A 25,685-nucleotide genomic window follows, 5' to 3' on the forward strand; every position below is an offset into this window, starting at 1 on the left:
CATGCGCGAACATACGCGTGCACATGTTATAAAAATAGCCTAGGCACGCAGATATGAATGCCTAATTTTAAGTTTGTGCAAGCCCAGCAACGTAAAGTCAGGTTTGAGCTGTGTAAGTGAGGGAATTTTATAACAGGTGCCTCTCCATACCCTATCAAGCTCGATCTGTTTGTACACCATTTCACCCAGTCTTCAACTAGGACCTCCAAAGCTCCCTGATTCTTTTGCCCGCATACACCCCAGCAACCTTAGACCCTTTAAATCCCTCACAGGTATCTGTAACTTTGGCTTGTTTTACTTACACCTCCTCCATAGCAGAAGTAAAGCTACGCGGCACTGGACCTGGATGCCCAGGATGCCCATGCCACACCCCTTTTCCTGTGATGCAAGATATTCATTCATCGGCACTTGTGTGCACATCTGGACTCCTTAGAAAATCATATGGATGCACACATGTGCTACATGCTTGCGTATCTCCCGATTTTGGTGCATGAGCGCCTTTTAAAATTCACCTTTAAATGTGTACTAGTGAAGAATGCAGAAGAAAATGTGTTTTGTTTGCCACCATGGTTTGTTTCTTTCAAATGAAAAAAAAAATAGTTTGTGTCATTTGTTCATTTATTTTCCATTAAAGCCAACGGGGGAGGGAATGCATCCTATTTTGGGCTCCAAAATGGGAGTTTTCTTTTCAAGTTTAGTGAAACTTGGAGGCAAACATCAGCTGTAGAGGGAAGAGTATGCCAAGATATCAAGATTAGGGCAAAGTGGTACCAAGAATGCCAAGAACACCCCAAGGCTACAAAAGAAGGGCAAAAAGGCACCAACAACAGTGTCACAAATCTCCAATGCACCAAAAATGGTACAAAACAGCACCAATAGTGACATGAATAGCCCAAGGCACCTTGAGAAGAGGAAAGAAGCACCCAAAGTGGCAAGGAATATTGCAATGCACCTACAGAGTCCAAATAGCACATGACCCTAAAGCACCATAAGAGGGACAAAGCAGCCACCCATAGTGGTAAGATCACCCCAAGGCTCCAACTGAGGGACAAAGGGCATTGACAGAATTGCTATGAAAACTCCAAGGACCATGGGAAGGATGTAAGAGCATTCTGGCTGTGGCATGCTATCCCATTGATCACTAAGATTGATCTCACTGGGTAGGTGGGTGGATGCCACTGTTGGGAAGCGCTAGGAGAGCGGTTCCATTTCCGAGGAGAATTTGTGTTCTTGGACCATGGCTCGACCCCAGAGGAACTACGAAGAGGTGCCGAGGCAGGCGAGGCATGCACGAGCATGGGCAGGACAGGAGGAAGGCTGGACTGAAGACAAGCAATGGAATAAGGAAATGGAATGAGGCTGGACCCGGCCTCTGCTGGACCTGAACGCACCAGTGTGACCCAGCAACACAATGCTGGTCACGAGAGTAGCCCTCCAGCCACTCGGAAGCCCTTTCGGACCCGCTGCTTGGGAACAACGAGTGCATGAGGCCAAACGGAGGCTGAGGGCAGGAACAAGAAGACTCAGACATAGACTCGGATACTCAGAGGGTTCAGACGTAGACAAGGATACTTGACAAGGACCTGGATGCACAGAGGAAGTCTCAGGCAAGGACTTGGATGCACAGACGAGGACGCAAGCGAGGACTTGGATGCACAGAGGAAGACTCAGGCGAGGACTTGGATGCACAGACGAAGACGCAAGCGAGGACTTGGATGCACAGACGAAGACTCAGGCGAGGACTTGGATGCACAGACGAAGACTCATGCAAGGACTTGGATGCACAGACGAAGACTCAGGCGAGGACTTGAATGCACAGATGAAGACTCATGCAAGGACTTGGATGCACAGACAAAGACTCAGGTTAATCAGGAGTTCAAGCAAGGCTTCAGGTTACTCAGGAGTTTCAAGCAAGGTTACAGAAGTCAGGCGAAAGCACTGGGTGAGAACTGCACCGCAGCGCGCCTTACACAGCCGCACATGGCTGGTTGCAGATCACGCTGTCCATGAAGCAGCCTCCAGACGAGTTCATGGAGATTGAGACTGGAACACAGCGAAGATTCCATAGAGGTCTGCACCGGGGCGCACCCTACACAGCTGCCTGTGGCTGGTTGTAGACCACGCTGACACGGAACAGGTTCTGGCAGAGTCTTAGGCATGAATGGAGCAGGCACAAGGGGACTTCGTAGACCAGGAAATCCTACCTCCAGGCTAGTCCTGGCGCAAGGCAAGATGCCACTTGCAATCCTGGCTGAGCCGGCTGCTCTTCTACACAGCAAAATGCCACCAATGTGTGGCAGACTCCACCGCCTCTGCACTCCTTTATGCTTTTTAAGCGCATGTGCGACCGTTTAATTTAAAGTGTTCATGGTAGGAAAAGCCCTGCAGAGTCCTTGGATAATGTTGGACTTGCTGGCTATAAAAGGCCCTTGTTATCCTTGCCTCAATGCCGTGGCAACAGGCCTCCCGACTGCCTTAGTAGTGTGAGTTGCTTCAGTGTTCCTGTATCTGCATTCTTCAGTTCCTGTGTTCTTCATTGCCAGTATCCACGTGCTCCAGCTCCTGCAACTTCATTTTCAGGTCTTTGTCTTCACCTCCAGTGGCTGTTGTCCTTGTTCTTTAGTTCTTGTGATCCGTCCTTCAGTTCTTCATTTTTCCTCACCTCCTTGCCTCCCTGCCCTGCCTATTCCATCCTGCCTTCCTATTGGACAGATGCCGGATATTTGAGTCGGTTTGCTTTCCAGACCTCCTTGAATGCTGCCCTCCACTGACCACAGCCTGCTTATTGACATTCCTGAACGCCACCTGCCACCGATCTCCACTTGACTCTTGGCCTTCTCTGAACACCATCTGCCATTGGTCCCAGCCTGTCTCAGAATGAGCCTGGTCTCTGTCCACTCTGACTCTGCTAGGTTGAAGAATATCCATAGTCTGCAGAGGCCCCCCGCCTTCTAAGACTTGCTGGCCCTGGCATCCGAAGGCTCAACCGGAGGGGAGCGAGGGTTGGTAAAAGTGAAGCTCTAGTTGGGCCTCTGTCGTGTCCAAGCCTGCCTGCTGACGGTGGGGAACTGCAAGGCTCCTCCCTGCCAGTTTCACTAACTCTACCTCGGTTCAAGGGCCCATGCCCTCAACAGGTAGTGCTTTGAAGATATGGAAACTATAGAAATGATTATATTCATGTATCCTTGTCAGACTGTTTCCTAGTGGAGTCAAGGGAATTACATTTATTGTCTGACTAAAGCTGACATATTATGTGATACAAAAAATTTTTATTTAACGTTATTTTCATCCACTTTGATATAAATTTTAATATAGCACAGAGTCCTCCTTGTTTTCTTGAGATCTCCCCAGAAGACCATGCTAACCGGTGTTGTCTTGTGACGTGATGCTGCATGTCACTGATTAAAAGATGCCAAAGTATCTTTCCCCTACTGATGCACTTACAATAGTGAATGCACAGCACAACACACAAGGCTTCCTTTGCTCCGAAGTGCTCCCACATCTCAGATATCTGTCGGGACCTCCTCTTCCTCACTGCTGCTAGGGCTGAGACTGGGGGAGATCCAGGAAGCAAAAGGCCAGGGGCATCACTGAAGCCCTCCACTACCTCCTCTTCCTAGGGGGATTCTTTGCCCCATCAGTGTTACTTTATGCCTCTTCTACCTGCTCAATAAAGGATAGCACGCTAGTACTAGCTAAACCTCCCCTCTTCTCCTCAGCTACTTGCTGTTCTATACCCTCTGCATCTGAGAAGCCTCACACGATTCATCTGAATCAGTGCTTCCATACAGGGATCAGGAGGAAGACTATGCTGCTCTCTCCACTGAGTCTGCCTTTTCCTGCACCTGCCACCATAGTAATAGAGCTAACAGTGGCAGTAGGCAGCCCCAGATGTACTAGTAGGATCTGCACTTACAGGTGCCATTCCAGAAGTAGGCAAAGCTTTTTCTCTTCCTCTGCTATTGTAACCTCCTTCTCCTCCTTTTCCTGTGGCATGCTGCAGACTTCATACAGTCATTACTGGAATACCTATGAAAAGATGTTTGGGTGTGGTTTTTTTTAACAAGTACTCCTTTGCTCTCTCTTTCTCTCTCTCTCTCTGTTTCTCTCTCACACACACATCAGCATGGAAACTAAAAGGCCACTCACATCCACAGAGATTACTGCAGTTCACAGAATCATGTGCTCTTCTTCAGAAATAAGCCACTCTGCTGCAATGCCTGTGCTGGTAGTGCTACTGTTTTGTTTTTTTGTTTTTTTCCAGAAACGATGATGACATAGTGAGAATCCCTTTTTTTTTTTTACACTGAGACTCAGAGTGAAGTAGAAATTCAAGCCTGGCTCCTTTGCTGTGCATTGTAGCATGTATACTGCACTTGTGCAGTTTATATCTCTCTGTGTCCCTGTCAGCACACTGACTATTGTAGCCAGTATCAGATCCCTCACAGACTTTTTCCAGCTTTTTCAATGTTAACACAGTTGCTCTGTGTAATCACTGTTGTATCACCGAACACAGCAATTGTAAGAAAAGGACACAGCAAATAGAGTGTAGACCACAGTTCTCCTAGTCCCTCCTCAGTCTCTTTTCCCTCCATTTTTCTTCAGATTGCAGAGCTAAAATCTACAACCACCCTGTTCTCCCACCCAGAGACAAATCATCTCAAAATGGAACCTGAAAAATTCATCTTTCATGCTTAGCTTAAAAAAAGAAAAGAAGTTAGTTTATATAGTTGAACAGTCTATGTCTGTGACACACATTCCTCTTTCCTAATTTGTTTTATATGTGTGTGCTCTTTACTCCACACTATTTTTTGTGCTTAATCCATAGAGATGCAGCTTGGATAGGCTACTTAGAAAAATGTTTCGCCTTGACTAGTCCTGGCTTCTTCCCCGTTCCTTTCCTGTCCTGGCTGCAGCCAGTCTAGGGTCGAGTGACATCACTGGTTGCTGGTTGCCTTCAGAAGAAAAAAAAAAGCCTGCAGTTTTGCGTGTTTTAATGGGAAACAAAAACAAATGCAAACAAACATTTTGATTGATTTTAAGGGACACTGGCAAACAAATGAATCTGCCCGATGAGGCTTGGATTCCTTATTCATTTTAAAGAATTGCACATCCCTAATGGATACCTGAGGCAATCGAAGATAAACTAACTTGTCCAAGGTGTATTGGAGGGAGTGGGATTTGAGTCTTGGTTTCTTTGGTTCTTAGCCTATTGCTCTAATCAGTTGGCCACGTCTCCTAATTATTAATCTAAGTTATTATTATTATTATTATTATTATTAATAATATTAATTCTTCACCAAAGGTGATGAATATCAGTTATGAATCAACAACTGCAAAGTAATGTGTCTTATATTATTGTTGAATATTGCTCAAACATGTCTGTGCCTGGTTCCACATGTTGGCAAAGTGTAAATGACTGCATCATACACACTATTCTGGTATTTCAGATAATGTAATTGCTCACAGGTTATTTAATAAAAATGGGCTTATGATAGGAGCATTTTCCCTAAATGAGGTCTGAATAAAATTATATTCTTCCAAGCATGGTTAAATTAGTGCCTGAGGACACTCGTGGGAAGCAAGATTATATCAACGCTTCGGCTTTGTTACTGTTCACTCACTTATCAATCAATCCTCAGGATGCATGGTTTTGTCTTCCATGTTTGGAAACTCTTTTTACAATTGCCTCTATTATTATTTATAATAGGAATTGTTTTTCTGTATAATACTCATAACCAAAACCCTTTATATTTTTCAGCATGCCATGTAATTTCTGCCCAGATGTTAGAAACTGATTGGAGAAAGGCTCACTATCAAATAATTCATAAATAAATACATGCATGCCCTAATAAATAATGAAGAAATACAAAGAAAAGCGACACCACCTGCAATCCACACACTGGCCCGGCCCTTTGTCTCACTGCAGCTCTTGCTTTTCTTTTTGAAAATAGAAACATAGAAATGATGGCAGAAAAGGACCAAATGGTCCATTCAGTCTGCCCAGCAAGCCTATGGTAGTATCTTCTGCACCATGTAGGTTACCCTAGGGATGTGCAGAGGGACGCCATATGTTGCATTTGTGATTCGGATTCGTCGGGGAGCAGATATGTTGCATTCGGCCGTATGGCGCCCCGATGCGTTAATACGGCGATTTCTATTCGTGTACCAGCTAAAATTAAAATTAAATACAACCCCCCACCCTCCTGACCCCCCCTAGACTTACCAAAACTCCCTGGTGGTCCAGCGGGGAGTCCGGGAGCCATCCAATGCACCCTCACACCCTCGGTGCCGGTTTCATTATGGCGCCGATAGTCTTTGTCACAGGGGCTACCGGTGCCATTGGTCAGCCCCTGTCACATGGTCATTGGCGCCATCTTGTGCTCCTACCATGTGACGGGGCTGACCAATGGCACCAGTAGCCCCTGTGTCATAGTATGGGCAAAGGCTATCGGCGCCATTTTGAGTACTGGCATCGGATGGCCGGCATGCAGGATGTCGCTCCGGGACCCCCGTTGAACCCCCAGGGACTTTTGGCCAGCTTGGGGGGGCCTCCTGACCCCCACAAGACTTGCCAAAAGTCCAGCAGGGGTCCGGGAGTGACCTCCTTCACGCCGGCCGTCCGATGCCAGTACTCAAAATGGCGCCGATCGCCTTTGCCCTCACTATGTCACAGGTACCGACGGTCGGCCCCTGTGACATAGTGAGGGCAAAGGGGATCTGCTGCCAGTATTCAAAATGATAACGATACGTTTCGCTTCCCCACAAATACTACGAATAGTGCAATATACGTTGTGGATTGCTGATGGTCCGCGCCCCCACTGGATCACCAGGTACTCGTAAAAAGTTTTGGGGGGGTTCGGGGGGGGGGGGGAAGGTAAGGGATTAGTTTTATAGGGTCGGGATGGGTTTAGGGGTTATTTTGGTGTGCCGGTTTTCCCGCCCTCCCCCCAAATAACTCCTGTTAGTGGACACTAACCCGAGTAACGATTATTCACGATAAATCGTGAAAATCTCTATTGTATCGTGCACTGTACCGATTTTTGACGATTTAAAAAATATCGGACAATTTTTTTAAATCGTCAAAAAATGATTCACATCCCTAGTAGAGATGTGCTTCGGGTAAAAATTTCATGTCGGGCTTTGTTTCGGGGCTGCCCCCCCCCCCCCCCCCCCCCAGGGAATTTTGCTTTCCCGCGGTTCGTTGTTTTTTTTTCGGGGGCCCTAATTTTCGGGTTAGGGCGCATTATCGTGAGTTAGCGCGCACTAACTCAAAAATGAATTTTTTCCGAAATTTCAGAAAAAATTCAATCGTTTTTTAGTTCTCCTGCAGCTTGCTCCTTCTCAATCTTCTGGCAGGAGAGCATAACCCACATCCTGAGTCCATCTATCTACACTAAGGAAAACAAAATTATCAGGTAAGTAATTTCTCAATTTTTCCCCTGCCATTGAAGCAGAAAGCCATGATGGATTTGCATCAAGAGTATGAAGGCTTATTGGTGAAGGGTAGTAACCACCACACCAGCAAGTTACCCCCATTCACTCTTTTCTTCATTTCCATCCTCTAGCCTTTAGGGATCCACAGTGTTTATCATGTGCCCCTTTGAATTCTTTCACAGTTTCGTCATCACCACCTCCTCTGGAAAGGTATTCCAGGCATCCAACACCCTCTCCATGAAGAAATATTTCCTGACATTGGTTCTGATTCGTCCTCCCTGGAGTTTCATTTTGTGACCCCCTAGATCTACTGATTTCTTTCCAAAGAAAACGGTTTGTCAAATGTGCATCACTAAAACTTTTCAGGTTTCTGAACATCTGTATCATATCTCCCCTGCACCTCCTCTTTTCCAGGGTATACATGTTCAGATTCATCAGTCTCTCCTCATAGGTCTTCTCATGCAGAACCCACACCATTTTGGTCACTCTTCTCAGTACTGCCTCCATCCTTTCTTTGTCCTTCTTGAGATATGGACTCCAGAACTGAACACAATGCTCCAGGTGAGGCCCCATCAAGGACCTGCAGAAGGACATCATCACCTCCTTTTTCTTACTGGTAATTCCTCTATCTATGCAGCCCAGCATTCTTCAGGGTTTAGCTATTGCCTTGTCACATTGCTTTGGCATCTTCAGATCTCCAGACACTATTACCCCAAGATCCCTCTCTTGGTCCGTGCACATCAGTTTTTTACCCCTCATCATGTACATCTCTTTTGGCTTTCTGCACTCCAGATGCATGACTCTGCACTTCTTGCCATTGAATCCCAGCTGCCAAATCTTCGACCACTCTTCCTGCTTTCTTAAATCCCTTTTCATCCTCTCTACTCCTTCAAGCATATCCATTCTATTGCAGATCTCAGTATCATCTGCAAATAGACAAATTTTACCTTCTATCCCTTCCGCAATATCGATCACAAAGATATTGAATATAACCTGTTCCAAAAGCAAACCCTGTGGCACTCCACTTAACATGGTTTTCTCTTCGGCGTAGGTTACATTTACCATTACACGCTGTCTCCTATCAGTCAATCAGTTTGTAGTCCACGCCACCACCATGGCACTCACTCACTCCCAAGCTTCTCATTTTATTCAGAAGCCTCCTTGTCTACTCTGCCCTTCGTACATGAAGAGCATATCAAACAAGAACTAGACAACACCACAAGGGCTGAATGAAAATGTATTCTTTTTTAAGGAAAGCATAACAGCTATTTCTTATTAAATAAGCATTAATTTTACTAAACATGGGGACGGTAACTTTGAAACATCCATGCAGGCGCACATGTATGCGCGTATGCTGGCTCGTGCCAATGATGTGGCCATTTTATTACATACTCTCGTATATGCGCACATGTATGTGCCAGCCTATTTTATACCATGTGCGCATAATTTTATACCATGTGCGTATAATTTTATACCATGTGCGTATAATTTCCAACTTTGGTTCTATTTAACCGACGTGATATGTACTAGTACAGGAACATCGGTATATAAAAGCCTTAAATAAATAAATAAATAAATAAATAAATAAATAAATCAATCCTGTGAGACATCTCTGAATGGGGGGCGGGGTGCAGGGCATTTTGACCCTATAGTAACCTGAATTCATTTCCGAACTCTCAACTTCTATATCCTTTTGGGTAGAGCTGAGAAAATATACCATTGTAATCTAATGAAGGGGCCGATGCAAAAAAAAAAAAAAAATGCACTGAAAGTGGGTGGTGAGTGTTTAGCACCCGCTTTCCTAACATGCGCCCAGGCACCTCTCCTAGGGGCGCCATGCAATATTTAAATTAGGAGTGGCACTGCCAAGGAGGCGCTAGGGTCAATTGTGCCCCTAGTGGCGCCTTGGCAATGGGCGTCCAGGAGAGGTTGGCGGTCTGCAGGTTCGGAAAACAGACACTGGTTAACTGAGCATCCATTTCCCTAACCTGAATGCTGGCTCTCTTTTTTTCTTTTCTAATTTTTTTTTTTTAAATCCTTTAAACTTTTTGTTCCTCCATCTTAATATCGCCACGATATCGTGTAAAATGTGTGGATTGGACGAACATTTTTTTTTTTGCATGTGGGGTGACTAACTAATAGCCTCATCAACATGCATTTGCATGTGCTGAGCACTATTAGTTTTGCGGTGCTTTGGAGGCACATCGTGGACGCGCTAATCCCCTTATAGCATAAGGGGCTGTGGATGGCGTCCAAAATGTGCATCCGACCGCGGGTTAAACAGTACGCTCGGCTGAGCTCACTGTTTTGCATCAGCCCCATTGTGAGTGAGCGTTTCCCTACCTTAACAAGCACAAGAACCAGAATCCCAAGTGGAAAAGCACAACCCAATTCAGAAAATCTGAAACTCATATATCTTCATTCTCGTATGTGCTTCAGGTAATCTTCTGTAATATCCTTCCCCAAAAGGGACACGTGCATAGCCTTCTGTCCCTCCCATGATAGGTTTTTTTTCATAATTATTTTGTTCTTTTTTAAATTGTATTTAGCCCATCAACATCCCTCACCCCTTCTTTCCTCATCTAAGAAATGGAACATAAGAACATAAGAACATGCCATACTGGGTCAGACCAAGGGTCCATCAAGCCCAGCATCCTGTTTCCATCAGTGGCCAATCCAGGCCATAAGAACCTGGCAAGTACCCAAAAATTAAGTCTATTACATGTTACTGTTGCTAGTAATAGCTGTGGTTATTATCTAAGTCAACTTAATTAATAGCAGGTAATGGACTTCTTCTCCAAGAACTTATCCAATCCTTTTTTAAACACAGCTACACTAACCACATCTTCTGGCAACAAATTCCAGAGTTTAATTGTGCGTTGAGTGAAAAAGAACTTTTTCCGATTAGTTTTAAATGTGCCACATGCTAACTTCATGGAGTGCCCCCTAGTCTTTCTATTATCCGAAAGAGTAAAAAACCGATTCAATCTACCTGTTCTAGACCTCTCATGATTTTAAACACCTCTATCATGTCCCCCCTTAGCCATCTCTTCTCCAAGCTGAAAAGTCCTAACCTCTTTAGTCTTTCCTCATAGAGGAGCTGTTCCATTCCCCTTATCATTTTGGTCGCCCTTCTCTGTACCTTCTCCATCGCAATTATATCTTTTTTGAGATGCGGCGACCAGAATTGTACACAGTATTCAAGGTGTGGTCTCACCATGGAGCGATACAGAGGCATTATGACATTTTCCGTTTTATTCACCATTCCCTTTCTAATAATTCCCAACATTCTGTTTTCTTTTTTGACTGCCGCAGCACACTGAACCGACAATTTCAATGTGTTATCCACTATGATGCCTAGATCTCTTTCTTGGGTATTAGCACCTAGGGATGTGAATCGTTTTTTGACGATTTAAAATATCGTCCGATATATTTTAAATCGTCAAAAAATCGTTAGGGCCACGATACAATACCAATTCCCCTGATTTATCGTTAAAAAATCGTAAATCAGGGGAAGGGGGAGGGCAGGAAAACCGGCACACTAAAATCCCCTAAAACCCACCCCCGACCCTTTAAATTAAATCCCCCACCCTCCCGAAACCCCCCCCCCAATGCTTTAAATTACCTGGGGATCCGGCGGTGGTCCAGAACGGCGGCGGTCCGGAACGGCCCCCTCAATAGAATCGTGTTGTCTTCAGCCGGCGCCATTTTTCAAAATGGCCACCGCAAAATGGCGGCAGCCATAGACAAAAACGATTCGACGGAGGAGGTCGTTCCGGACCCCCGCTGGACTTTTGGCAAGTCTTGTGGGGGTCAGGAGGCCCCCCCAAGCTGGCCAAAAGTTTCCTGGGAATCCAGCGGGGTTCCGGGAGCGATTTCTCGCCGCGAATCGTTTTCGTACGGAAAATGGCGCCGGCAGGAGATCGAGTGCAGGAGGTCGTTCAGCGGCGGTCCGGAACCCCCGCTGAACGACCTCCTGCAGTCGATCTCCTGCCGGCGCCATTTTCCGTACGAAAACGATTTGCGGCGAGAAATCGCTCCCGGAACCCCGCTGGACTCCCAGGAAACTTTTGGCCAGCTTGGGGGGGCCTCCTGACCCCCACAAGACTTGCCAAAAGTCCAGCGGGGGTCCGGAACGACCTCCTCCGTCGAATCATTTTTGTCTATGGCCGCCGCCATTTTGCGGCGGCCATTTTGAAAAATGGCGCCGGCTGAAGACAACACGATTCTATTGAGGGGGCCGTTCCGGACCGCCGCCGTTCTGGACCTCCGCCGGATCCCCAGGTAATTTAAAGCATTTGGGGGGGTTCGGGAGGGTGGGGGATTTAATTTAAAGGGTCGGGGTGGGTTTTAGGGGGGGTTAGTGTGCCGGCTCATGATTTTAACGATTTTTCACGATAGTTTACACACCCAAACGGCAACAATACGATTCCCTCCCCCTCCCAGCCGAAATCGATCGTTAAGACGATCGAGGACACGATTCACATCTCTATTAGCACCTAATATGGAACCTAACATTGTGTAACTATAGCATGGATTATTTTTCCCTATATGCATCTACGTATAAGGCACCCTCAGTTATTCTGTCAATATCTTGAATCAGCACCTTTCAGCAACTGTTTTATTCCCCTCAAAAAGCAGGTGGCATCATGAATTGTCCTCACCTCTATTAGTCCTCTCCCCCACCACTACTCAGTAACCCTCTTCACTCTTCATTGCTCTTTCAGTCCCTGAATTCTTTCACCTTCCCTCCATCATCTTTCTAAGTTACCTTTCTGCATCCCTGTTCTCTTAATTTATTTGCTGGGCATGATTGCATCACTGCATCTACGTATATGGCGCCCTCAGTTATTCCGTCAATATCTTGATTCATGGACAGAGGTGCTCAAGTAGGATTGTGCTTTTGTTTGAAGTGAAAGGGAAAAATAATGAAATTTCCTGTTCCATTTCAATCCGTTTTTACAAGGAAAGAAAAACTGACAAAATGTTGCTTCTTTTTATTCATTTCAGTTTTAAAAAATGAAGCCACCAGTCTGCTGAGGAAAGAAGCCACTCCAGTTCCCTCCGGCCCCGGACCTTCTTACCTTGTAGTTGAGAATTTCTTCACAGGGCAGAAGTGATCTCTGGTCGCTCCTGCCTCACCACTGTTGGTACTGGAAATGGCGCCAGCAAACAGAGGCTGGTGCATTTGATAAATTTTGTACTGCAAAATTGAAAACAGCAGCACTTCCTGTGAAAGTAGGAGCAGGTCAGAAGAATACAAAGATCACCTTTGATCTATGAAGATATTTTCCATACAGGGTAAGAGGGTCCAAGGATGAGGGCAAGGAACAGAGAAAGACCAAGGTGTTTATTTTTCATTCTAAAGAAATAAAACAACAAATGAAATTTAAAAAAAAAAGCAAACAAAAGTTCTGTGCACATCACTACTGTCATGTTTCTCTATTCTCTCACAGACTTATGCATGATGTTGTATCTCTAGAATTTACTACTGCTAGGAATGTACAACGGCAAGACCCAGCAAAAGACATGACAGCTTGATAGATGTTGCATGTAAAATTATGGGCCATTTCTTTATGAAAACACAGGATTTAAAACATCAGAAGCTAAAAGATCCCAGTGCTACTTTTATCTGCAGTTCCTTCACCCCCATCTAGTGGACAGACTCTTAACTGCATGAGAGCATGGTCCACCGATAAGCCCCTGTTTCATACATCAGACAACTTTCAGGCTTCCTCAAACTATTCCTGTGCCTCTCCGTGCAGCTGCAGGTAGCCTCATTACAACTTTTTTTTTTCTTTCTTGATAAGAAAACAGTTTCAGTTTAAGATGGAACATGTTTGCATTCCCCCAGAGTAATAGGTCCACTTGTATTGAGCATGCACAATAGCCCATCCAGGCACCAAGTTTGCTTATTTTTAATAGCCGATGCCATGCCGTCCCCGTGGAAAGGTTTTCAGAGCAGGAGCTTACCAGTAGGCAGTGAACAGCGTTCCCTCTCAGATCTGTCTCGGGGGCCTGCAGCAAATGCCAGTCTCGGCCTTTGTTGTACGTGATGAAAGTCTTCACGCGACTGTCAATCTTCTTGTTAGCCAAGAACATCCCCTTTATCCCTGCTACCTAGGAAAAATGGACACAGCTGAACAAATACATCAGTGGGAGGAGAGGCTTTTCTGCATGTTCAACCATCTGAAACTCACTGGCAGCAGTAGGTGAGGAACGGTTCACAACTGATGGGGGGGAGATACAAAGAAGATTAGGAACTCCAAAGGGGCATTATAGAAAGAGAAATCACAGTGGCATCCTCTGTCACTTTATGCGTTCATTCAGAGACAAAGCATGAAAGGTGATCTGGGGAAGGTGACTGCTTAATAATTGTACATTTTCATCAGGGTGCCCGACTTCAAAAGTAAGACGGTACTTTTTTGCCTGCACAAACCTAGATGATTTTCAAACATAAAATGTCCGCACAGTGTGTTTTAGTATCATCTGGCTGTGCAACTTTTAAGCGCACGCATATGCTTAAAAGTTGCATAGCAAGATGATAGTGGTAAGCAGTGTTGAGCAATAGCATAAAGCTTGCATGTTAGTGTATATTTTTGAAACTTTAAACATATGCACACACATAGTTTCAAACTATACTGTCAAAATGCCTTTTAAAAAAATGTAGATAATATCACAGGTACATTGTTGCAATATTTGTATATCTTGAGGCACCTGCAGAGTCAGTCAATCTACCCATGTAAATTATTATATTAGGTGCCTAGATCCTGACTAAATTTTTGAAAATGTACCCCTTATTGTGACACGGGACACTGGTTTTGAAAAGCTGCAAACTGGATGGAGGCAGGAAAGGTAAACTGGTTCTTACCTGCTAATTTTCATTCCTGTAGTACCACAGATCAGTCCAGACAAGTGGGTTTTGCATCCCTACCAGCAGATGGAGGCAGAGAACTAAAAGCTTTTCAGGTACTACTACTTAAGCGAGGGTGCCATCTGTAGTCCCTCAATGTTAGAGATGTGAATTGGAACTGGAATTGGTTCCGATTCACATCGTTAATTTTTTTTTGAGTGGCCAGATCGCGGTTTTGTTTATCAGCTGCGACCGAGCCGATAAACAAAAAAACCCACCCAACCTTTAAAACTGTTCCCTTAGCTTTCCCCACCCTCCCGAACCCCCCCCCCCCCAAAAAAAAAACTTTTTACAAGTACCTGGTGGTCCAGTGGAAGTCCCGGGAGCGATCTCCTGTTCTCGGGGCCGTCGGCTGCCACTAATAAAAATGGCGCCGATGGCCCTTTGCCCTTACCATGTGACAGGGTATCCGTGCCATTGGCCAGGCCCTGTCACATGGTAGGAGTAATGGACGGCCGGCGCCATCTTTAAAAATGGCGCGGGCCATCCAGTGCTCCTACAAGTTACTTCGAGAAAACGACCAGAATCGGCTGTCCCACACACAAAATCTTCTTTCCCCAGCACCGCGGCCTGCATCTCTAAGCCCGGCTGAATCTCTGAATCTGACACCTGCTTCCTCTCTCTTTTTTTTTTTTAAAGATACAATCAGCCCAGCCAGCAATTAAAGAAAATGAAATACTCCCCCTGCTGCAGGCTCAGGACCAGATCCTTAGGGGAAGAAGACCACAGAGATAAGAGGGCACCAGGTCCTCTGGCTTTCCTAACCCTGGATGTTGTGGGCTAAAGCAGAACAGGGCTCCCCAACCCCCCGCTCACCTGGGTCGACCTGAGGAATGGCCCACAAAGGAGCCTAGCACCTCAGGGAGCTCTTCTATTCTTCTTCACCTAAACCTACCCTAATCTCCTTCTCCAAATTCTTTTTCTTTTTTTTTGTTTTTGTTTTTAACTAGACATGCAAGTTTGCACCTCTACCAGCTGCTGGAGACAGAGAAATACAGGTTAATACTGAGGGCCTGCAGGTGGCGCTCTCGGTTAAGTAGCAGTGCCTGAAAAGCTTTTAGTTCTCTGCCTCCATCTGCTGGTTGGAATGCAAAATCCACTTGTCTGGGCTGATCTAGGGTAGGATCAGGAACATTTATGATGCCTTTCCAGTGTGGCTGAATGATATGAAAGAAGAAAGTGTGTAACCTCAAGCAAAAGCAGCCATATTGCTTCTACCTTAGAAGGTTATCAAAGTATTTATTCAAAAACTAGTAATTTCAACCTGGACTTGACACAGACTGTAGTTAGAATTCCTAAAATGTCTACAGGTACCTACAGATATGCTCTTGGGAAATAAGAAAATCAATACTAGCAGCTATCTGTCAGTTGGCTAGACAGATTACTTATCTGCACAATATTCAAACTTAACTGAATTCATTAACAAATCCAGGGGAGGATAATTGGCCCTGTGGCTCAGTAACAGTGCTATGTGGGTTTGGTTCCTGAGCCCTGCATCTGCTCCTCAGGCTGGCTGTGGCTGGGACTCCACAGAGGCAGCTTCCACAGCCCACAGCTCCAATCACCACACATTAGTGATTCCTGGGGATCGGGGTCTAGAGCAATCATTCCCAATGCAGTCCTCAGGAACTGCCAGGCCAGTTTGGTTTTAAAGGTATCTATCCATATGCATGAAATATATTTCCATTGACTGCCTATATGATTTGAAAATAAGGATCCTAACTTTCAAACCTATCTGTGCAGAGCATTTGCATGCATATCTATATGCATGGAAACTAATGCTAGTATTTTAAAAACTGTGCTGCCGTAGCGGCACAGTTATAAAATACCACGTATTTCTACTCTGAAAGTATTCACATATGTTTCAGTATGCGCAAATATTTCTAATGCAAAATAATGCATACTTTATCCATTTTATAAATATCCATGGGTATATTTTGCACGCGAAATAATTGTGGCACTGCGAGTATAATTACTCAGAATTAAACGTGGCGCATGCGCGAGTAATTGGAATCACCAGTTCACCGATACCTCCACCACCTCTTCCAGTCTTTCTCCAGTTCACGCCAGTACTTCACACTGGATCCCCATCACATTACCCACACTTCCCAATCAAAAACGGCAGACAAGCCTGATTTCACTTGTGCCCATCAATTAGCAGGTGTTCAAATATGTTCAGTTATGTATTCTTGTATATCTCTTACAAAATAGCAACTTCTGCACATAGGGGCAGATTTTTATTCTTACGCGGGTGGGGTACATTTGTGTGCACTACCCGGCACACACAAATGTACACCCGATTTTATAACATGCTTGCGCTGCCGCACGCATGTTATTAAATCCAGGGTCGGCGCGTGCAAGGGGGTGCACACTTGTGCACCTTGCGTGCACCGAGCCCTAGGGGAGGCTTGATGGCTTTCCCCATTCCCTCCAAGACTGCTCCGAAATCAAAGCGGCCGCAGAGGGAACTTTTTTTCGGCTGCCCCCCACCTTCTCCTCCCTTCCCCTATCTAACCCTCCCCCCAGCCCTACCTAAATCCCCCCCTACCTTTTGTTGTCAAAGTTACGCCTGCCCGAGGCAGGTGTAACTTGCGTGCGCCGGCCAGATGCCGTCGCATGAACCTCCGGCACGGCCGTTGTGCCGGAGGACTCAGGACCGCCCCCGGACTACCGCCCCATCCCCGGCCCCATCCCCTACCCGCCCATTTTTGAAAGCCCCAGGACATACGCACGTCCCAGGGCTTGTGCACGCCACCGAGCCTATGCAAAATAGGCTCGGCGCGCGCAGGGGTAGGTTTTCAAAGGGTTACGTGCGTAACCCTTTGAAAATCTACCCCATACTTCTTAACAATGCCCCGAAATGCACACATATTTTTACATGAAAAATCCCTTTGTACATATATTTCTTGTGGATAACCTGAAAACCAGACTGACTGGGTGGCTCTCGAGGACTGGGTTGAGAACCCTTAATCAAGAAGGAGATGCAGTCTGTAGTCCAAGGCCAAGGTCTGTAACTGTGATGGCTGGGCTAGATGGTAAGGGTAGGAACATAAAAATAACAAATCCCTGCTGTCCTTTTAAATGGTTAATGGCTTCGTAACCCCAGTCGAGGCCATATCCAAGTTAGCTAGAAGCCCAGAAAGAGCAAGAGGAAACTACAAAGCAAAAACAATGGCAATCCAGGCAAAAATCTTCCCTTGATAGTATAAAAAAAAAGCATTGTCTTTAAAAATGGCGCGGGCCATCCAGTGCTCCTACCATGTGACAGGGGCCGGCCAATGGCACGGATACCCTGTCACATGGTAAGGGCAAAGGCCATCGGTGCCATTTTTATTAGTGGCAGCCGACGGCCCGAGAGCGGGAGATCGCTCCCAGGACCCCCACTGGACCACCAGGTACCTGTAAAAAGTTTTTTTAGGGGGGTCGGGAGGATGGGGGAAGCTAAAGGATTAGTTTTAAAGGGTCGGGTGGGTTTTTTGTTTATCGGCTCGGGCACAGCCGATAAACAAAACCGCGATCGGGCCAGACGAAAAAAAAAACCACGATGTGAATCGGAACCGGAATCAGAACCGATTCCGGTTCCGATTCACATCTCTACTACCCTTACCCAATAAGCCTGAAACGTTTGATGCAACTCGAACATTGCTCTCTGCTTCAAGGGCAAAAGGTAATGCAGAATTGGACTCAAACTGCAACCAACAAAGGCCCTGACTTTGACAGTCTGGGAAACTGATAAATATGGGGGTGATTTGTATGGCGCGGCAGATGCTACCATAAGTTTGCTGGGTAGACTGGATGGACAATTTGGTCCTTTTCTGCCATCTTTTCTATGTTTCTTTGTTTTTTACTATGTGTTTTTTGTAATAATAATTTTAAATCGTTCTCACCTTTTCTATAATCTCTTACAAGTTAGCCCTGTTATTTGCCCTGTTATTTGTAACCTCTTGTTCGATGTAATTTCCAACTTTGGTTCTATGTAAACCGACGTGATATGTACCAGTACTTCAACATCGGTATATAAAAGCCTTTAAATAAATAAATAAATGTGGTGGTGAGACCTATCTGCCCAGGAGCTTGATAACTTTCGTTAAAGTAGGCTAATTAGGTTCAGACTTCATGTGATGGCCAATCATGGTCCTGGAATTTACTCTGATGAAATTCACCAGAGACTGATCGATGAAAACTTGAAAAACGCTTCAAAAGCCATGTATGGGTGGGTCCCAGTGGCAGAGCTGTGCACCACCATGCTGAGGATGTCCAGTTCAATCCCCAAGCCAGGTCTTCTGATCCCTGGGTTTACTGGATCTGTGGATGCCACATAGGCAGCATTCATGGGGGGGGGGAGAGTCATCCATAAATGTGACACCTGGTTGCTACATTTAAATTTCATGTTGCAGGGTTCCAGAAGAAGCCCTGATGCATGGCTCCTGGCCTTAAGAATGTTCCTGCAATGAGCAATGAAAATCCCTGGTCGTTGCAAGTGAAGGCTCACAGTGCCAGATTCACAGCACTGGTTCTCAATGAGTTGAAAGAAAAATGAGAAAGCAGGGACTACTTGTCCAAAAAAAAAACCAACCCACTCATTATCTTGTTCATTTGACTTTAGAAGGGAAACACACTGTGTAGAAAAAGCATGAAAGTGGTTTCTGTATTGGAGATACTTTTTAGCAAAAGGTTCAACCATCACAGAAGACGTACTGGAATGGCTGTAACCACACACAGTTAAACAGCTGGAGAGTGTGTCATCTTTGCTGTTTGAAATTCCAAATGCAAGGCTCAACGGCTTTCTGGAGCTAGGGAAATGATTTTGACAGTTTGATCTTGTAGGAGAGCACTTATACCCTCTCAACAAGCCTTGTCAGTGCACTGGCTACCAGGGTAGGGTTTGTTTTTCTATTTGCTGGCTTTATTGGAAAGGTCCTGCTTTGCCACTGCAACCACTCCTCTTTAATTAATGTATGGATTTTCTTATTTTTCCTTCTCAGACTCCATTTTCCCCTCCTGAGCACCCATCATTCACAACAATCCTATTTGAGAGATGTGTGCTAGATGGCCTTAAGCTCACTTCAAGCCAATATAATTAGATGTAAAGGGGCATTTATGTCAGCTTTACCGTCAGCCGATACTCTGTCTAGGTAGTCAGCCCCTCCTGCATCACCGACCTGATCAGATCAGTTACAGTTCTGCCTGTTTTGCACTTCTAGTGACACACACTTCCCCCCTTCTCTCAGGGGGGCAGTACCTTTCCATAACACAGTCAGATCTTCAACAGCTAGTCTGATGAGCCCTTTTTACTAGGGATGTGAATCGTTTTAGGACGATTAAAATTATCGTCCGATAATTTTAATATCGTCTTAAACCGTTATGGAACACAATACAATACAGATTCTAACGATTTATCGTTATAAATCGTTAGAATCGTGAGCTGGCACACTAAAACCCCCTAAAACCCACCCCCGACCCTTTAAATTAAATCCCCCACCCTCCCGAACCCCCCCCAAATAACTTAAATAACCTGCGGGTCCAGCGGCGGTCCGGAACGGCAGCGGTCCGGAACGGGCTCCTGCTCCTGCATCTTGTCGTCTTCGGCCGGCGCCATTTTCCAAAATGGCGCCGAAAAATGGCGGCGGCCATAGACGAAAAAGATTGGACGGCAGGAGGTCCTTCCGGACCCCCGCTGGACTTTTGGCAAGTCTCGTGGGGGTCAGGAGGCCCCCCACAAGCTGGCCAAAAGTTCCTGGAGGTCCAGCGGGGGTCAGGGAGCGATTTCTCGCCGCGAATCATTTTCGTACGGAAAATGGCGCCGGCAGGAGATCGACTGCAGGAGGTCGTTCAGCGAGGGTTCCGGCGCCTCGCTGAACGACCCTCCTGCAGTCGATCTCCTGCCGGCGCCATTTTCCGTACGGAAAATGGCGCCGGCCATACGCGTATGGCCGGCGCCATTTTCCGTACGAAAACGATTCGCGGCGGGAAATCGCTCCCTGACCCCCGCTGGACCTCCAGGAACTTTTGGCCAGCTTGTGGGGGGCCTCCTGACCCCCACGAGACTTGCCAAAAGTCCAGCGGGGGTCCGGAAGGACCTCCTGCCGTCCAATCTTTTTCGTCTATGGCCGCCGCCATTTTTCGGCGCCATTTTGGAAAATGGCGCCGGCCGAAGACGACAAGATGCAGGAGCAGGAGCCCGTTCCGGACCGCTGCCGTTCCGGACCGCCGCTGGACCCGCAGGTTATTTAAGTTATTTGGGGGGGGGTTCGGGAGGGTGGGGGATTTAATTTAAAGGGTCGGGGGTGGGTTTTAGGGGGTTTTAATGTGCCGGTTTTTCGATTTTTCGATTTTTCGATTTTTTAACGATTTTTCACGATTTTTCACGATATTTTACCCCCCCAAACGGCAACAATACGATTCCCTCCCCCTCCCAGCCGAAATCGATCGTTAAGACGATCGAGGACACGATTCACATCCCTACTTTTTACGGCAATCATTCCTAGCTAAGGCTGCAGCAGGTAGGAACAATGTTGGAAATTGAAAGAAATGTGATTGTTTAGTCATGAGATTGTCAGGGAACGGAGAAGGAGAGTCCCAAACAGCCAGAGGTGGTTTCCGGGCTACTAAAATCCCTTTTATAACAAACTTTGGTTAAGGTAAGCCGAAGTTGCATCTCCAAAAGTCAGTTTTGTTTGTTACAGCAGTCAAATTTTGTTTTAAGAAACCAGCATTCTCCTAGCCCATTTGTAATAAACAGGGCCCACGGAAAATTGCTGGTGACTTGTGATGGTGTTTGCGTGCTACAGGAAGGCGCAAGAGTGAGGTATATCAAACCTCTACATAAACAGAAGAGAGGGCCGATGTAATTTGATCACACTAAACATGGGCACTAAAGGGTTTATATTCAGCTGCTGTATGGCTCAGCTAGTTAGCAGGATAAAACTATCCAGCTAATTTAGCCTGTATATTCAACAGCAAGGCCGCACCAGTTAATATACCTGGCTATCCTAAATCTATCCGGCTAATGACTTTACCAGATAAGTTACCCGGCTACCTCTGAATATCGGATTTAGTTGGAAAACTGTTCTGGCTAATTCAACTCTTCCCAGTTATGCCCCCGGAACGCCTCTAACTTATCCAGCCAAATTTTAGTGGGATTATAAGGTATACAGCTAGAATTTAGCTGGATAAATGCCCAAATTTTAACTTAGCTGGTTAACTTCTGAGTCATCAAGCTAAATGCCTCTCAATATGGACCTCTCCATTTTTAACACTCTTTTTTTTTTTTTAACTATCACATTAAAAAGAGTTCACGTCTCATGTAAAAAACACAATGATACGCAGAGCGCATGGTAGTCAAAAAATCAGTGCTAAAGAAAATTTCCTGAAAATGCTAGCAAAGTTACAATGCACGCTAAATAGTCAATTTTAACTTTTCTTCCGCCTTAACCTTAAAAGGGGTAGAGGTGGAAATTAGGTTTAGCTCACACCTCTAACCAGGAAGTAAAACAAATATATTAGAGGCTATCTGAGCCGGACCCAAGAGCCTCCAGACAGGGGCCTCAAGACCCCTGCAAGCAACTGCCCCAAGACCCCCCCCGAGCTAAAACCCCTTTGATCCAGCCCCCAAATCAAAGACTCTTTGGCATAAGGGAAATCTTCTAACCAGTTACACAGGCCAACAAAATAGTCTTAACAGGATATTCTAAGGCACTGATTTTAAAATCATGAATGTGATATCTATCTATACAACACTTTCAGTGGTCTTTAAAAAGTCTACAACATCATTCAGGTCATAAAAAAAAACCCTATCCAGAATTAGCTTGGAAGACTGACACTGTAGGATTTCCAAGGTCTGAAGGGATTAAGTTATTCATGAGTCTGCATGTATACCCCTAGTTAACAGTGTTGTAATGATTTTCAGAGCTAATCACGTATCCAATTACAGTGACATTGCAGCTGACATTACAGAAAATCATCCCTGTGCAACTCACTATTTATTTAGTAACAGTATGGGACTCCACTGACACAGGCACAGCATGGCACCTTGCAGTTTGCACTTGTTGTGATATACCTCGTAAAGGTCGATCATAACATTTCCTTCTGGCCCAATACTGCTTTTCACATTCTCCAAGGCCAGCGTGAAAAGGACTCCTCGGGTGTCAGATATGTAAAGATTGTATGTATCGTTCTGGTTCCATTCTTGAATGGCAACAAACACTTGGTTCTCGTCCGTACTGATAACGTGCATATCCTGCAAAAGAATACAAAAGAAAAGAGTTTCATTCTGATTACTCCAAGCATCATACACCCTGAGCCTATCCACAGTGCAGTAGATACTAGCATAAGCATAAGCTTGCTGGACAGGCTGGGTGGATCATTTGGTCCCTTTCTGCCGTCATTTCTATGTTTCTATATTATGTGTAATTACAAATACTTTAGTGTGCTTTAGAATAGTTCTGCTCCGCAAGCATTCTCCATAATCTGCTGACATAGAATGCACACAGAGGTCGAATCACCCAAATTCATGACTGAAAGAAAATTTACAGCAGAAAACTATTTGCCATCTTTGGTGAATACAAATAATTCCCCTTCCCCATGATTTAGAGACCCTTCATATCTTGAAAAAGTCACATACACAGTATTTACACATTTTTAGACCAGCTCCTGCTTGGAATTGTGTAATAATGCATGATCATCTTCACTGCAGTATGTCTGAACCCAAATATTCCTTTCCTAATATGCAATCGCTCTCTTCTCATCACCAGCATCGGCAATTAGGTCTATGCTGATGAAATGCTTGTTGAGGTGACAAAGACAGAAAACTCAAATAGAAGGGAAAGTGAAACTGGACCACCAGAAGAGAGATGGACCCACAATACCATAGCTACTAGACCCCCATATGCTAACTCCAATTCCCCTTAAGCTGAAGAACCAGTATGCAGCCCTGGAAGTGAAAGAAGAGAAACCATCTTACAAAGAGAAAGAACCAGATCTTGAAACCCTCAAAGTTACTGGCTCAGCAACCAGTGCATCTAGGAAGTGAAGGGTAGTGGTAACTGCTGTCTTTCTTCTGAGGAGCACAGAGGGAATGCATCTGCCATCTAGACATGTTGTCTTAGGAGGTGAGCTGTCTGCCAGGTGCCAAAATCTCAGACATTATGGAGAAATTGCTGACAATCGTCAAGCTTGCTGACTATTTGAAGCTTCTCATCCATGTTGGCACAAATAATATTGTAGGGATGTGCATTCATTTGGTATTCTTCTCATTCCTCCCAGTCAAAGATAAAGGCCAAGGCAGAGAAAGTTACATTCTGCAGAAGAATGAATGACTGCATAGATGAAGTTGAGAGCTTTTTGTCTTCCTGGACCATGGGATGATAGTCCAAGGACTGATAAGCAGAGATGGGGTCCACCTGTCAAAGAAGGGTCACAGGATCTTCTGAAATAGACCAGGCTTTAAACTAGAGTATGTTATGTCATGTCTTTACAAGCCCATCCACCTCCTTTATGGGAAGTCATCTCCAATAAGCCTTTTTTGACGATGAGGTACCATGTGCGGAGACTATCCTCACTGAAGAGTCTGTGGTACATTAAACAGATGAAACATTGTTCCACATTTATTCCATTAGAGAATGGGAAGATAACCCTGCCCAATTGAAACTCTATGATAAAGCTGTTTTTTTCTTTTCCTGTATAATCTACTACTTCACAGACAATTCTTTTTGGATAACGTGTTAATTGTGTACCTCTACCTCTAAAAACTGGGCTGTTTGCCTTGTGTTACTCTCTTTCATTTTAGGTCCTGAATAAAGGAGACATGAATGACCAGACCTGTTATCATCTGAGGATCACTATTTTATGGAAAGTGAATTTGTCTGCAAGAGCTGGACAGTTAATTGGACTGACCATAACTACCAGAAGACCTGGATACATAACTGTGTCAGAGAGTTGCTGGTCACAGTGACACTTTTTACCAGATGGGATTTGGTTCCATACACTTGGACTTTAATTTATTTCAAAGTGCAATTATAGAAGTATTAATAATTTCATTTTATGTTCTTTATTCATTTAAATAGTTATTTCCCAGTTGCAATAAGTCATGTTATTGGAGTTATGTATTATGGTGTATAGTTCTGTGCTGGGAAATGTTGACCCTAACTGAAACAAATTCTCCTTAAAAATCCTACTATAAAAATCAATAAAATGTTTAAAAAATGGTTTTCAACCTAATGCAAGTTCAGGATTATTCTGGCTTGTCACTAACACATTTTCTATTTCAGGTATACTGATACCGGATGTGATTATAATATTTTGGAACTTTTTTTTCTTTGCAGCATTAGTCAACCATGGAGGCAGAAAGAGTAGTAACACATACGCATAATTCATTAAATGGAATCCTGCGGACTTACTCTGAAGCAGTGAGTGATGAAACTACAGGTGATATTCCAATGTCCACATCCTTGCAAATGTGAGGCAAAGGAATATCAACCCCATGTAAGAGGTACCTCAACTGGATATAAAATATATTCTGTTAGGCAGAATAATTAAGGATGTGTGGCATGATATAATGTAGCACTATTATTTTTTATTGTCATGGAGAGGGAATACTTCCTCATCTTGGTCAGAATGGGGAATGTGATTTGTCCTAATGTCATTATTTGTTTCAGATTTTTTTTAGGTGGATCTATCATGGGAAGAGTCTGACTTACATCTGGAAGGGTGAATATTGCAATTCCTATTATGTGGCTAAAATCTATTGTTTCACCCTAGGTTAACATGGGACTCAGGTTACATGTATTAAGTTTACTATTTGTTGATTCCTTTGTTGTTGGTATGGGACACTATTTAATCTAACTTGATTTCAGGAATTTTGAGAGAATTCCACACTAATTGGCTGTGAGAGTGCGTTGTACTTTAGTTTCTTTTACATTTGTTCAATATTGGATACTCCACCTACGGGGCCTGCCTGCAGAGGAATCATGCTGTTCTGCTGTACTATTTATCAATGATTTGGTGTCCCGCTTCGAAGTGGATGACACAGGGAAGGAGATTTTGAAGTCTGCATTCACACCAGGTCGATGTATGCCAATGATGGTAATTCCTCATAAAGTTTAAGAAATGCTTAGTGGATCTCAATTGGCATGGAGTTACATTTCTACACCTATTTTCTGGGTTAATAATTTTTGTTAGTTTTAATATTTGATTAATTTGTACCCATTGATAACACGTTTGCAGACTCTAATTCTGTGTGGAAACAGAGTCCACTGAAGGACTGCAGCCTGAAGTGGCAAAATCTGAAGTAATACAAACCATGTTTAATGGATTTTTAATTTGTCCTTCATATTTA

General features: G+C 44.7%; 1 protein-coding gene across 1 annotated transcript in view; it reads right to left on the minus strand.

Annotated features, from left to right (window-relative positions):
* LOC115095960 (VPS10 domain-containing receptor SorCS1-like) overlaps positions 1 to 25,685 on the minus strand; it is a 1,120,107-nt gene that overhangs the window by 240,507 nt on the left and 853,915 nt on the right. The window contains 2 exon segments of the mRNA XM_029610345.1: positions 13,411 to 13,557; positions 22,410 to 22,589. Of these exon segments, the coding sequence (XP_029466205.1) occupies positions 13,411 to 13,557; positions 22,410 to 22,589 (327 nt within the window).

Source organism: Rhinatrema bivittatum, chromosome 7 (assembly GCF_901001135.1).
Source record: "Rhinatrema bivittatum chromosome 7, aRhiBiv1.1, whole genome shotgun sequence".
Classification (NCBI taxonomy): Eukaryota; Metazoa; Chordata; class Amphibia; order Gymnophiona; family Rhinatrematidae; genus Rhinatrema; species Rhinatrema bivittatum.